Source organism: Trichoderma camerunense, assembly GCF_050948025.1.
Source record: "Trichoderma camerunense strain CBS 138272 chromosome Unknown V8C40scaffold_10, whole genome shotgun sequence".
In the NCBI taxonomy this organism is placed as follows: domain Eukaryota; kingdom Fungi; phylum Ascomycota; class Sordariomycetes; order Hypocreales; family Hypocreaceae; genus Trichoderma; species Trichoderma camerunense.
Genome location: NW_028145360.1, coordinates 426373 through 438797, shown reverse-complemented (window position 1 = coordinate 438797; position 12425 = coordinate 426373). Strand labels below are relative to the sequence as shown.

Here is a 12425-nt window from a genome sequence, read left to right as displayed (position 1 = left end):
GCTCCCGGGTAGCCTTTCCATCATAGAAAGCCCATCTATGACAGCGCGGAGGCGAAATCCCTCCCCACGGCTAATCCTCGCTCCCTCCATACTCACCCAGCCAATCAGCATCCTCGTAATTCCGGCATCACGGGGCGAAAGAGGCGAATCAATCAATCAATCAACCTATCTTGGTTCCTCCCCAACCCGTCAGCCTCAACCTTCGAGCTTCGTTCCAACAGCCGCGGCTTCTTTCAATCGCCCGACAGGTTCACCATCCGAGGCCCTATTCGAAGCTTCCTGTTCGCCTCTTCTCACAGCAGCAATGTTGCCGGCAACGCGATCCGCGGCCTCAATGGCCCTCCGAGGTGCGTCAAATTTTCCAAAGCAGACCAAACAACTCAACACAGGCTGTCTCTCTCTCGTGAAGCCAGCATAGCAATATAAACCAATGGGATAAAGTTGCTAATGCAGAATCTCTCGTCACAATTTTAGTCAAGCCTGCCTCTGCGCTGATTCCCTTCCGAGCCGCTGCCGCCTTTACAACAACGTCTCGACAAGATGCCACCTCGCTGACCCCCCACTCCGCGAGCTTCGGCAAGGTTCGCAAGGAAGTTCCCCTCCCCAGCGAGGAGGGCACCAAGGGCGTCATGCAATATGCGCTGTACGTTTAAATCTACCAGAAGAAGAAGAAGCAAAACCAAAAACAATTTCTAACATGCCAATCTAAAAATACAGCACCACGCTCGACATCGTCGCCAACTGGGCCCGTCAATCCTCCCTCTGGCCCATGACCTTTGGCCTCGCCTGCTGCGCCGTCGAAATGATGCACCTCTCGACCCCACGATACGACCAAGATCGCCTCGGCATCATCTTCCGTGCCTCCCCCCGTCAATCCGACGTCATGATCGTCGCCGGCACCCTCACCAACAAGATGGCCCCGGCCCTGCGCCAGGTCTACGACCAGATGCCCGAGCCCCGATGGGTCATCTCCATGGGCAGCTGCGCAAACGGCGGCGGCTACTACCACTACAGCTACAGCGTCGTCCGCGGCTGCGACCGCATCGTCCCCGTCGACATTTACGTTCCGGGTTGCCCGCCTACGAGCGAGGCACTGATGTATGGCATCTTTCAGCTGCAGAGGAAGATGCGCAACACCAAGATTACGCGAATGTGGTACAGACGGTAAAGGAAGAGCAAAGGGAAAGAAGGAAGAGAATGAGGCGGCAACATGGGTGGGGATGGATGTCCAAGTGATTTCAACGACACCGAAGATGCTACTACAAGGAGGGATTGAAGAGAGGGGAAAGGGGCCCCCCTTTCAATCTTCTTGGAGAGAAGGAAATCACTGGCAGAGTTGGGATATGAAATGAGATTCAATGGAATCCCAAGCAAGAGAAAAAGAGGAAGAAAAAAAAAAAATTCAAGAGTCAGCATGACGGAAGGAAGGAAGCCACGTCAAACCTTGACTCGACGTCTCATAATTCTTTTTTATTTAACCTGTTTTTTTTTGTCCTCAAAAGTGTACATACACTCGCTGGGTTGTGGGAGGTTAGAGGTGTAAAGTATCTGCCAAAATACTGTGCCAATTCTAAAGAACTATAAGCGATCCAAGAATGGAGTATATCATGATTGTGTGAACTCGTAATAACAGCCTCGCTTGCCAGAATGAACAATCTCAGCCTATCAAACCATTGAATCTAGCCAACATCGTCTACATCAGAGCAAAAAAGGGGGATTGGAGAAATAAAAAAGTCAAATTCCATTCAATGCTTGCCTTTACTATATATATATCGTAATACCTCCAGCTATTAATAAATATTGGCGCTCCAATCATTCACAACATCAAAAAATGCCCATGCAACAAGGCACATTGGTCATCGACATTCGAGCCCAAACAACCTTGGTGCACAAACGCTAGCCCATCTCTTCTCATCCGGCATCATGGGCTGTCTTTTGATCTCGCATCTTCTTTTTCGCTCTCATGTCAATTGACAGCGCTGCATTTCGTTCCATCCCGTCTCGTCTGATAACAAATAGATCCCACCAGCGCCAAACCAAGCATACCAAGTCTGTCTGCTGACTCTTCAACCAAAGCATATGTACCCAAAGAAAAACCCAAATACTGTCAATGAGGGGATGTGAAGGGATCTGAGTGAAAAAAGCAATACTGCTACACAGCACTGTACAGGGCTGTGGCTTCAGGGGGCCCCTTGATTTGGGCACTCCATACACCAAACCTCTTGTCTATTCTTGGCCAAAGCCCATGGTCTCCTCAACGGCAATAGTAAGCTTCTGTTGTAGCGTTTCCAATGTCTTATATGCAGGCAGATCAATTCGGTTGAAGCTGTGTCAAGATTGTTAGCATTTTGCGCCTTCTCTTTTTCTGGAGATATATAGTAAGAAAAAAAAACTGACCAAGTATGCGCCTTGGGTAGGTTAGTCAGGTCACCAGCCTTTTCAATAGTGAATCTTCTGGGGCCATCACTGCCCTGAAGGTCCTTGAATCCGTTGACTGGGATTCTGGAGGTTCCTGTGGTGAACTGCAGCAGACGCGACTTCTGCTCGCCATCCCAGGACCGTACGGTTGCCCAGAAGTTCTGGATAACCTCATCGGACTCCGTATATCCGCGGTAATCTGTGTGCTTCTTCCAGTCGTCGACGTCAATCTCAGCAATACCACCAATGAGCAGTTCGAGCTCACGCTCGTCAAAAACGTTGATGAGATCCTGAGGGATCAGCTCCTGGAAGCCCTCCTTGAAGGCTTGGAATTGTTCGGCAATGCGCTTCTCGATGCGCCACTTGACCATGAGCTCCACATACTCCTTCTTGTTCTCGTTGGTCACCTCAATGTCACGACCGCCAGGGATCAGATCCTCTGTCGTCAAAACTCCGAAGCGCTCGTCTTCCGTGGAGAAAGTTTGCTCAAGGATACCTCCCGAGATATCGTTATCCAGCATCCACTGCAGTGAACGATGGAAATCTGCATCTACACCCTCCATATCTGCCAGCGTGACACCCTTGCCAAGCACCATCTTGTAAAGAGCACCAATGAAGAAGGCGTCCAAGAATCGTCGGTGGAAGATGGCCATACCAACCACGCGCCCGATAAACTTGAAGTAGTTGAGATGTTCGGGGTTGATGCCGGAGTGAGGGTTGATTTGGAGGGTATAATTATCGTGCGCTGAGTATTCGAATAAGCAGTAGAAGGGATTGAACATTTCGTGAGAAAGGAGGAAGAAGAACTCTCGGGACAGACCGCCGTAATCCAGACCATCTTCGCCGTCAAACTTGATCATGAGTCGCTTCTTCAGATCCGTAGCAGACTGGCGGGTGATTTCGGCGAACGAGTCTTCAAAAATGTGTGATCGTCGGACCTTGATGTGGCACTGCCCGCTAAGGATGCGCATGGCAGGCTGAGATCGGAAGTAAATGAGCTTTCGTCTAAAATCTCGCTTGTACTGGGGCACATTTTGATCCAGCGATGAAGGAAGGCGTGGATCATCCCAGGTAGTCGTCTTGGTATTGTGATCAACAAAGTAGACTCTAGCCGTATTTGTGAGACGCATCTCCCACCCGCTAGGCAGAGGGCCGAGCTGAGATACGGGCTGCTGCTGAATCTGGCCATTGGTGTTGTTCTGGCCGTACATGCGGATGAACTGCTGGCGGCGTGGGTCGACCCACGTGGTGGTTCGCGTGTTGTGGTCGACAAAGTAGGGGCGTCCTTCGGGGGTCCAGCGCTGTTCCCATCCTGGAGGAAGCTCACCGGAGCCGGGTTGAGTAGCACCCGTATGCATCATGGCCGTGTGGCTGTTAGGGGCGGCATTGCTAGCAGCGGCGCTGTTAGGGCTGCCCGCGCCAGAGCCTTGCTGTTGTTGCTGGAGAGTGGGCGAGCTTGTACCGGTCCTATCCTCGGGCAGGGTTCTGTTTTGGTGTCTCTGGCGTTCAACCTGAGTAACGGCCTCTCGCTCGTTTCGGGTTTCCGCGGCGCCGCCGGCGGCCGTCGGGCGATTCCAGCTGGTGGTGCGAGTGTTATGGTCAACATAATATGTACGGCCGAGGTTATCCTCCCTGCGTTCCCAACCGGCAGGCAAACGGCCTTGGGAATCCTCAAACGGGCTCAGCTGACTAGTGGGGCGGGATTGAGAGCCATTGACGCTCGAAGACGTGGGTACGGCATTGACACTGGCGGGATGGTGGGAGGAGAGGCTGGGTTGAGAAACAAGCGCGTTGCCGTTGGGACCAGACATGGCAGAACTCGGCCGGTCACCGGCCGGAGCGGACAGGGTCGAGAGGTTAGAGGCACTGGGCGCACCAAGGGTAGGTCGGTTGGATGACGCTTGGCCTGCGCGAATGGGGGTACTAAGGTTGCAAGATAGGTTGAGAATGAGTTTGCCGTGCACGACGAGGTTATCAGTCGACTTCTTCAGGTCTCTCGTAATCATTTGATCTGGAAATAACTAAGCGTTAGCGAGCCTACTAGCAGGCTTTGAAAAATAAAAGGGGGAAGGGAGGCCTGAGACATACCGTCGGCTTCGGGTCCGACTTCTGGAATCAGGTCACCGATTCGGATATTGATAACGCCAAGGAAACCCTGGTCCTTCTTTTTGAACTTCTTTTGATCGAAGACCTGGACGGCCAGGATGCTTCCCTCGTCGACCCGACTATACAGATATCAATATTCAGCTCATCAATGGGGATGTGGTGGATGCGAGGGGAGGAGATTGGTCGTACAAATCAAAGCTCTCGTTCCAGTACGGGTTGAGCGTCTTCTTGCTCACAGTCGTCGTCTTGGTCTGCTCTCCATTGATGGTCGCTACAGCAAAGGGATCCGGGAAGCCTGATGTTGTTAGCGAGGTGGGAACTGGCAAAAGGAAGCGGAATGCGTTTATTAGCAAGCAGGAGGGGGAGGCACATACGAAAGACATCTCGCTTGTACAAACCATCGGCGGCGATGACTATGAGAACGCATCTATGTTAATAACGAACATAAGGGTCTCTTAAGCGGGAGTGGGCTTTATCTAGGACGCACTTGTAATCCGCAGATTGGGTCTACTGTAAGACATGCGTGTTAGCTGGGCGAGGCTTGCATAAAGAAAGGTTCCGCGGTCTGATATAAAACCAAAGCCAAAACAAAAACAAAACAGTGAATGTGATGCTTACCCAGAATCGTTTCGGTTCGCCATGGTGACGGGATCTCGGTCGTGTTCGCAGCGCTCCAGGCACGGCAGCACCAGCCTTCCGACAAGGCACAGCAGTCAGGACAAGCGGACGGCAGCGGTTGTCGATGGCGCAGTTTAAGGAGAAGGACGACGGAGACGCTGCAAGTGACGACGATGCGAACTGGACTGAGCAAAAGTTGGGGCTGTGCAGCAATAGCAGCGCCAGACACTCCCCGCTCTATGGCTTGGGTGGCGGGCGATAAGGAGCACGTGACGCGATCTCGTGCTCAGCAGCGAGGGCAGCGACGAGAGGCAGACGCGAGGGGCTGGGATCTCACTGCAGCAGCGATAGTGATGGCAGGGCAATGGGCGGGATGGCAGAGCTGATGATGGAGGAGATGGAATCTAGTCGAGACGAGTCGGGATTGCAAAGGCGGGCTGACAAGTGGAATCCCCTCTCAGCGTTACTGTAACGGGGCTGTTGCGGCCAGTGCCAGGGTGGGGAGCCAAGAGGCGGCCTCCTTTGGTCTCCTTTAGGCTTGCCGTTGCCGCTGTGCTTTCGATTCTTTACAGTGTATTTGACCACTCTACGGAGTACGGGACCGGCATCTAGACTGCCTACTTATAATGCTTTTAAGAAATCCATCTTTTGCCATGTTGTGTAAGTATTTATAATACTTGTGGATGAACCGACAAGATGAGCCCGCTATTTTGCTTGTTCCGAAAGCAGCTACAGTACCTGTACACCTACCTAGTAGGTAGAGGGCCATCTGGTGACGTTTTGGGTACATTACCCTTAACCTCACGCTTCTTTTTCTCTACAGCCTCTCTACCTTACTGCCTCTACCAACACCACTCCCACTAACTTCTGCTACTACTTCGATACGGCCAGTCGGCACAGAACAGCCACAGAAAGCTTGCTGCTAGTCGTGCTCCCCTGCTATCTGATTGGATGTCGCCCTGATGTACTCGTACATACTACTGCCAATACGCACCGCTGATACTGCACTCTGCCCGCTCCAGCCCGGTCGAGGTACCTCACAGTGACCCCAATGGGCAATGCAACAAGCACGGGAGCATGATCCTGGCGCGAACAAACACCTTCGACGCCCTGACAAACTCCCTAAGGCGCCCAACTGATTTGCATGTTTGCCTGTGGGAGCACGACATGCCCAGCACTTCCGCTGGCACTGCCTCTATCCGGGGGTGGGTGCCGTGCTGTATCTTCCTTGCTAACCACCAGGCACTAAGGCACCCGAACTGTAGCACGAGCACTGCACGAATCGCCCACCTAGCCACAACCTGTCAATGGAATCTCTCAAGGTGCTCATATTAGTGTATGCTGCTCTCGTCTCTTGTGGAACATGAGGAGCCATGCCGGCACAGCCAGCTTTGACTAATGCTGTCAAATCAATTTTTATCGGGGCAGCGTGGTTGAAAGATGCCCTCTCGTCCGTGATGACCAATGTTTACAGTGCAAGAGGTACAGCCGCTCTAGGGCGCAGTTTTTGCCATCGAACCAAGCGGGTACAGAACAAGCACCGCTTTACGGAGCAAATCAATCAACCCCCCATCTATATTACTCAGACTCTCTGTACGTGTATTACTCTGTACTTTGTACCACCAACTGCCCTCTTGTGCTGTGCTGTACTATTATTGGCATCAAACGCTCAATCTGGAGACGGGGTGCCGGGCTGGTGACCCCGAACTCATCCAATCCAGAGCCAGATCGCTCCCCCCCAGTTTCCGAGTAGCACGGAAGATGGATAGGTAAACTAACATGGGTTGGCTGACACAAGCTCCCAACTAGATCATGATGGCATGAAAAGGAATCGGAAGTTGTGCCAAAAGGGATTAAGCAAGATGAAGAAGGCACCAAAGAGAAAAAACAAGGGATTCGAATGCTGTAGGCTGAACGGCAAAAGTCACAAGCCACCTGGCCTCAAAATGAGACCATCTTGGTTGGTGTGGCCGGCCGGCTTCTGCGCGGAGCTGTATCATCAAAAGATTAAAAACGCCACCTTGCAAAGCCCATGCTGCTTGGTTTGTCATCCTTTGGAGCAATCTCATAGGGCGTGCCATGACTCTGTCGAGTCGGGATGACCACTACGGGCATGGATCTGCTCTATCTTCTCTGTCTATGATGTGAGAATCCGCCGAAGGAACGTCGAATGTTGTCAATAGTAGGGCGGAAGTCGGTGGAAGAGGGGTCACCGTCCCCTGCATTCACGCTTTGTAAGAGACGCCCTAAAGAGTATGATTGACCAAGTTTGAATCATCACATATCACGATGTATGGCAATTGACTGTACATGATAGCCTTGCAACAAGCATAGCTTAGACATGATGCGCCTTAACTGTACGCCTTAGCTATACGCTTTAGCTGTGGGCCTTGACAATGAGCGAAGTGTTACAAAGCTGATAAGCATAGAAAATCAATTTACTTCTCGTCTAGCCTCCGATTAGCATCTGGTGTCAATACCAAGGCCTAAAACTCCAGATCCCTTCCCTTGTCGAATTCTGATACTATACACGCAATCTCGTCGCCCATATCTGATCCTGTCTTTCTCAACTTGGACCCAGCAGCTACTGGATGACACGCAGCTCTTCCATCAAAGTAAAGCAATACCGGCGTCCTCATCCTCCGTCCATTTTCTTGTTGTAGCTCCCTCCCAGCCCTTCTCCTCAATTATGCCAACCTAGATGCTGGATATCTTTCGTCATCTGCGTAGAGAAAAGAAGGAAAAAAGAATCCGCCATAACTCTCCAAAACAAATAAAATCAAGTCAAAGAAAAGCAAGCAACCGTTTTAGTCGCGAGAAATGATAAACCTCCCCTCAGAGCCGGTACCTAAAAGACCATCACTCGATCCATCGCTCTGGGCAGGTCGTGTAATTGGAGAAACACTTCCTTGCTCCTAGTAAGGGGCGTAGCCTCGTCCACGGCCCCGGTAACCGCCACGGTAGCCGCCGCCGCGGGGGAATCCGCCTCCGCCGCCGCGTCCAAAACCTCCCCGACCACCGCCGCGGAAGCCTCCTCTTCCACGACCGCGGCTCATGCCAGGAATATTGGTGCGCTTGGGGGTGACCTTGATGTTGCGTCCCTTGAAGACACTCTCGTTCAGGACGAGGGCTTGGGCCACCAAGCTAGGCTCGGTAAACTCGACATAGGCGTAGCTATAGAAGGGGAAAAGGACGCCATTGTTAGCTTGTGAAATGCACAGCAACAAGAGAGTGTGAAGGGAGCCAGAAGGTAGTTGAGGTGAGATTCGTAAAGACGTTGTGCTTACCCCTTGGGCTGTCCGGTGAACTTGTCAAGAAGGATAGTGACTCGGTTGATGGAACCGCAGCTCTGGAAGTGCGCCTGGACCTCCTCAGGAGAGGCCGAGTAATCGACGTTGCCCACAAAGATGCTGCGCGCATCCACAGACTCCTTGTCGTCGGCGAGATCAGCAGACTGCTGCTCCAGCGTCGCCTGCATCTCGCGGAGCTTCTTGGCTTCTTCCTCCATCTCAGCAACTCGGCGCTTCATCGCCAGAATCTCCTCCTAGCAGGCGGGCGTGTCAGATCCATCACGTAACAGCTTCTCGTCTCGAAGCGCGCGTCAAAGTAAACCCACCTCTTCACTGGCCGCAGTCTCGTGCTCCGGCTCACGCTCCCCCTCGGGGATGCCCTCAGGCTTGTCTGCGTCCGACATTGTGCTTGACCGAATGAATCGACAGAGTCTCTTGCTGGGAAAACTGAAAAGGACGACAATGGTATCAGCGATGGTTGTTCGAATGCGACCAATGGAACGGCTTGTCTTTGTTACTTCAACAAAGAGCTGTTGATAGGACGGGAAGAAAAAAAAGCTAGGATGCGACCACCCCTGTGCAGATTGGGAATAACCTTTAGACGGAGCCTGAAGCGCGACCGCTTTAGGTTTTCTGCGTCGAAATAGGATTCATCGAAGCGCCAAAGGCTACTGACCTGGATTAACTGGCTGCAGCGATATCGGACGCGACAGCTCGGTTGTCTGCGACGTAAAGGACAGTAACGGATCTGAAAGAGCAAAGAGAGGAAGAATTCGAGATGGGAACAATCGTCACTTGAGCCTCGTGTTGCCGCGACGCAGAGCCGAAGTTTGCCCGCCCATAAGGCTGCTTGTCGGTGCGCGGCCCACTGGAGTTACTGCTGGTGCAAGGCGGTGGTAGCTGGGGCCTGGTTGTGTGGGGGAGCAGATTCACTGGGCTACAGTATTATCCACTGGCTAAATGGCTTCAATCACATGGATTGCTGCCCGCATATCAGCATGGATGGATCGCTGGTGACGAGCATCTTCAGCTCAACCACTCAAATCACCACTAGCAGCTGACACTCGATACTACGTTGCTAGACTAATGCATTTCAGCTTCTTTTGACTTGTAGCGTCCTTTTCCTGCAGTGCAAAATCCCGAACATGCTCCTAGACCTGCACTTATATCCTGAGGCTCTGTAGTTTTGTTTATCTCCGACTCATATCAAAACACTGACAATATCACTCACTCACCCACCAGCCTCCCACAACTGTCCCATCATGGCGGATCGCTCATCAGCCCCCTTGCTCCAGTCCTACCATGGCGACGACAGCGATGATTCTCCCGCCTGGGAAAGGTCCTCCCAACAGGGTTCATCTACATCTCGCTCTTGGCAACGATGGCGCAGAACAAGCCAGCGCCTCCTCGAGTCCCGCACCAAGCACTTCGTCGTCATGGGCATCGTTGCGCTGGATGTCGCCGCCCTCCTTGCAAACGTCTTCATCCAGCTGATTGCCTGCGAGATGCATCAAAATGATGAGCCCTGGGTGGAACAGCTGACTGAGGGTCTGGAAATTACCGGTCTGGTATTCAGTAGCCTCTTTCTTATTGAACTCGGGGCATCCTTATTTGCTTTTGGCTTGCGGTAGGTCGAAAAAAATATCATTTTATTTGTTTGTTTGTTTTTGCATTGCTTTGGTTCATTTCTATCTAACTCTATTGGTAACCTGAAGCTTCCTTGCCTCTTGGTTTCATCTTTTTGATGCTGCCGTCATTATTGCCAGCTTCGTCATAGATGTAACGTCCAGAGGCTTGACAGAATCCATTGGATCTCTGATTGTCGTGCTTCGTCTATGGAGACTGGCCAAGATATCCGAAGAAGTGGTGCTGGGCGCTACTGAGAGAATGGAGGTGCTGGAGAAGCAGTTGGAAGACCTCGAGGCCGAGAATAGCAGATTGCGATCCCAGCTCGGCATCGAGTTCTCTGACCATTCAGGCACTGAGTAGGATTTGAATCAAAAATTGGTATCATTGACATATATTACAGTTACAATTAATCTGTTGCACAATCAATGGCCCCCAAAACAAATTTGCGTGTCCAGACAATTCAGAGCTGACATGTTAGCTCTGATTCATGGTATATGTATGTTCCTAGATTACTCCCATTCATTCCTTCTATTCGAGACAAACTCCAGGTATGTATGACAGAATCCTTCATCCATTTACACCATCGATGCAGTTTCGTTCCTCCAAAATGAAAAATAAAAAAACGCCCCTGATATCTATGCTACCTCCCGCCCATGTCCCGCAGTTGCCCTATGTTCCCATCCTATGTATACGAAATATGTGGCGGTGCTATGTCTGCCATCTCTGAACGACATGGTGATCGCTGGTAGAAAAAACAAAAAAGAAAGAAAGAAAGAAGCGCCGCTGAGCGTGGAAAGCGATCATGTATGTCGACTGCGTTTGCTTCCGTTGTTCACAGGATCTTTGCCGCCTAAGCAGCCTCCAAAAAAGTCGTCAAAGTCCATCCTCCGTTTCGTTCCGGCTCCGCGACCAAGGTGTGGTGAGGACCGCGGGCCCGTCCGAGAAGAGCTTCCTCCAAATTTGGAACTGAAGGATGTTGGGAAAGCAGGTACCTCCTGCTGTCTTTGGTCTGATAAATCCAAGGTGGCGATGTTAGGATACGACGAGTGGAAAGTAAAGGCGTCTTGCGTGGGTACGACGAAGTGGGTTGGTTCTTCGTTCATAGGAGCGACATGGACGGCAGCAGGAGGGGAGACGGTTCGTGTTTCGATCGGAATTGGTGTCGAGGTGGATGGTTCGGCGCTGGCTCTAGCGATCTCGGGAGATGTATTTCGTTCGCCCTTGTCGACCTCGTCCTCGCTCTCAGCGCTCTGGTGTCCCGCGTCTCGGCCATCAAGCCTTTCCGTGGCCCACCTCCTAATCCGCCAGCCCTCGCCATCGTCCAAGCCAATGTTTTCCCTGTCGAGAAACATGAGCAGTTCGTCCAAGCACTCCTGGTACCCATCCGCACGAGCGCGAGCTTCTGCCTTGGCGGAGGTCTTGTAGAGCTTAGTGACGGAGAGTGCCGCGGCCTTGAAAACGTCGAGAAGCTGTTCAGGTGAGTCATACTGCGCCGCCTGCTTCCCAACGGCGCTTCGGGTTTTCGACGAGTCCATCTTCGAAGAGGGTATTTGCTGTTATGGCAAGCGCGTGTGTGTGGTATGTATGGCCTAGCTTCAAGTTAGGGTGGCGTAACGGCAAACTGGGAGCTTTGTGTTCCTACCTGAGGACTCGTATGGATTCCAGCAAGCAGGCTTAGGGAGAGAGATTCCGCGGCCTGGTTTTAGGGGGTCGCACGGCAGGGACAATGCCGAGTTGTGGGCTAGGCAGCCTCAAAATCGAATATCAAGCTCTCAAAAAAGGAAGAGAATGAGCGAAAGGTCTGGAGATGGTCCCCAAATCGGATCAAACGATGGAGGGGAAAGTCCTGGCAATTTAGTCTGGAGCGGCAAACTTCGAGGTCAGCAGGTTCGAAAGGTGGGCGAAGGCGGTAGAACGGCACGTGGGGTTGATGGGTCGATACCCTGGCATCAACCACGTGACTTTGAAGCTGGCCGCAAGCTACTGCTATTAGACGAGAGCAGCGAGAGATGCTTTGGAAAATACGATAGCGATACGGGAGAATTTATCATTAAAGTTCAAGGCTTTGATTATGAGGTGTGTATGGCGAGCTGCCGAGTGCTGGGAGCTGGACGAGACACGTGCACGCACCGCGCGGTGATTTCAAATGCTACGAGTACGAGTGCATGCACTGCGCACTCCTTGCAGGCCTTGAATGACGGGAGGCAAATCCCCTGCTAAATTGAACCGCATCTGCATTTGCAGCGCTGAAAAGCCCCTGACGCTGTTGACGTCGTTGGCTAATCCCGCTTGGGCTCCCGGACTTTTCTTGTTCCTTTGAGCAATAAGTGGGGGGCCCGAATCGGCTTTCTTTGGCGGAGAGAC

General features: G+C 52.0%; 5 protein-coding genes across 5 annotated transcripts; 2 read left to right on the top strand and 3 right to left on the bottom strand.

Moving 5' to 3' along the window:
• Nucleotides 1-108: 108 nt before the first annotated feature.
• Nucleotides 109-1177, top strand: V8C40DRAFT_246535 (NuoB/complex I 20 kDa subunit family protein). The gene is made up of 3 exons (XM_083216128.1): nt 109-347; nt 475-643; nt 718-1177. Exons 1-3 carry the CDS (start codon nt 305-307, stop codon nt 1166-1168), a joined length of 663 nt encoding a protein of 220 aa, XP_083072514.1. The 5' UTR covers nt 109-304; the 3' UTR covers nt 1169-1177.
• An 844-nt stretch (nt 1178-2021) lies between these two features.
• V8C40DRAFT_25344 (NEDD4 family E3 ubiquitin-protein ligase) lies at nt 2022-5320 on the bottom strand. Its single transcript, XM_083217611.1, has 7 exons — nt 5143-5320; nt 5012-5031; nt 4899-4937; nt 4714-4819; nt 4507-4643; nt 2398-4429; nt 2022-2326 (listed from the first exon to the last, which is right to left on the bottom strand). The coding sequence occupies exons 1-7, from the start codon at nt 5163-5165 to the stop codon at nt 2227-2229; spliced, it is 2457 nt and encodes an 818-aa protein (XP_083072513.1). The 5' UTR covers nt 5166-5320; the 3' UTR covers nt 2022-2226.
• A 2117-nt stretch (nt 5321-7437) lies between these two features.
• On the bottom strand, nt 7438-9268 carry V8C40DRAFT_246523 (polyadenylate-binding protein). The gene is made up of 4 exons (XM_083216127.1): nt 9109-9268; nt 8759-8879; nt 8430-8686; nt 7438-8316 (listed from the first exon to the last, which is right to left on the bottom strand). Exons 2-4 carry the CDS (start codon nt 8834-8836, stop codon nt 8058-8060), a joined length of 594 nt encoding a protein of 197 aa, XP_083072512.1. The 5' UTR covers nt 8837-8879; nt 9109-9268; the 3' UTR covers nt 7438-8057.
• Nucleotides 9269-9426: 158 nt separating this feature from the next.
• On the top strand, nt 9427-10583 carry V8C40DRAFT_25219 (uncharacterized protein). Its single transcript, XM_083217337.1, has 2 exons — nt 9427-10059; nt 10148-10583. Exons 1-2 carry the CDS (start codon nt 9695-9697, stop codon nt 10419-10421), a joined length of 639 nt encoding a protein of 212 aa, XP_083072511.1. The 5' UTR covers nt 9427-9694; the 3' UTR covers nt 10422-10583.
• V8C40DRAFT_25215 (uncharacterized protein) lies at nt 10568-12282 on the bottom strand. Its single transcript, XM_083217327.1, has 2 exons — nt 11704-12282; nt 10568-11650 (listed from the first exon to the last, which is right to left on the bottom strand). Exon 2 carries the CDS (start codon nt 11594-11596, stop codon nt 10862-10864), a length of 735 nt encoding a protein of 244 aa, XP_083072510.1. The 5' UTR covers nt 11597-11650; nt 11704-12282; the 3' UTR covers nt 10568-10861.
• Nucleotides 12283-12425: the final 143 nt, after the last annotated feature.

What these genes read in the sequence shown, in the direction of transcription:
- V8C40DRAFT_246523 (XM_083216127.1), bottom strand. Translation starts at nt 8,836, where the DNA reads ATGTCGGACGCAGACAAGCCTGAGGGCATCCCCGAGGGGGAGCGTGAG. An exon ending in AGACTGCGGCCAGTGAAGAG is followed by an intron (nt 8,687 to 8,758) that starts GTGGGTTTACTT and finishes CCCGCCTGCTAG; the next exon opens with GAGGAGATTCTGGCGATGAA. An exon ending in TTCACCGGACAGCCCAAGGG is followed by an intron (nt 8,317 to 8,429) that starts GTAAGCACAACG and finishes CCCCTTCTATAG; the next exon opens with CTACGCCTATGTCGAGTTTA.
- V8C40DRAFT_246535 (XM_083216128.1), top strand. Translation starts at nt 305, where the DNA reads ATGTTGCCGGCAACGCGATCCGCGGCCTCAATGGCCCTCCGAG. An exon ending in GGCCTCAATGGCCCTCCGAG is followed by an intron (nt 348 to 474) that starts GTGCGTCAAATT and finishes TCACAATTTTAG; the next exon opens with TCAAGCCTGCCTCTGCGCTG. An exon ending in GGCGTCATGCAATATGCGCT is followed by an intron (nt 644 to 717) that starts GTACGTTTAAAT and finishes CTAAAAATACAG; the next exon opens with CACCACGCTCGACATCGTCG.
- V8C40DRAFT_25344 (XM_083217611.1), bottom strand. Translation starts at nt 5,165, where the DNA reads ATGGCGAACCGAAACGATTCTGG. An exon ending in AGTCGGACCCGAAGCCGACG is followed by an intron (nt 4,430 to 4,506) that starts GTATGTCTCAGG and finishes AGTTATTTCCAG; the next exon opens with ATCAAATGATTACGAGAGAC. An exon ending in CTACCCAAGGCGCATACTTG is followed by an intron (nt 2,327 to 2,397) that starts GTCAGTTTTTTT and finishes ATCTTGACACAG; the next exon opens with CTTCAACCGAATTGATCTGC.
- V8C40DRAFT_25219 (XM_083217337.1), top strand. Translation starts at nt 9,695, where the DNA reads ATGGCGGATCGCTCATCAGCCCCCTTGCTCCAGTCCTACCATGGCGAC. An exon ending in TTATTTGCTTTTGGCTTGCG is followed by an intron (nt 10,060 to 10,147) that starts GTAGGTCGAAAA and finishes GGTAACCTGAAG; the next exon opens with CTTCCTTGCCTCTTGGTTTC.
- V8C40DRAFT_25215 (XM_083217327.1), bottom strand. Translation starts at nt 11,596, where the DNA reads ATGGACTCGTCGAAAACCCGAAGCGCCGTTGGGAAGCAGGCGGCGCAG.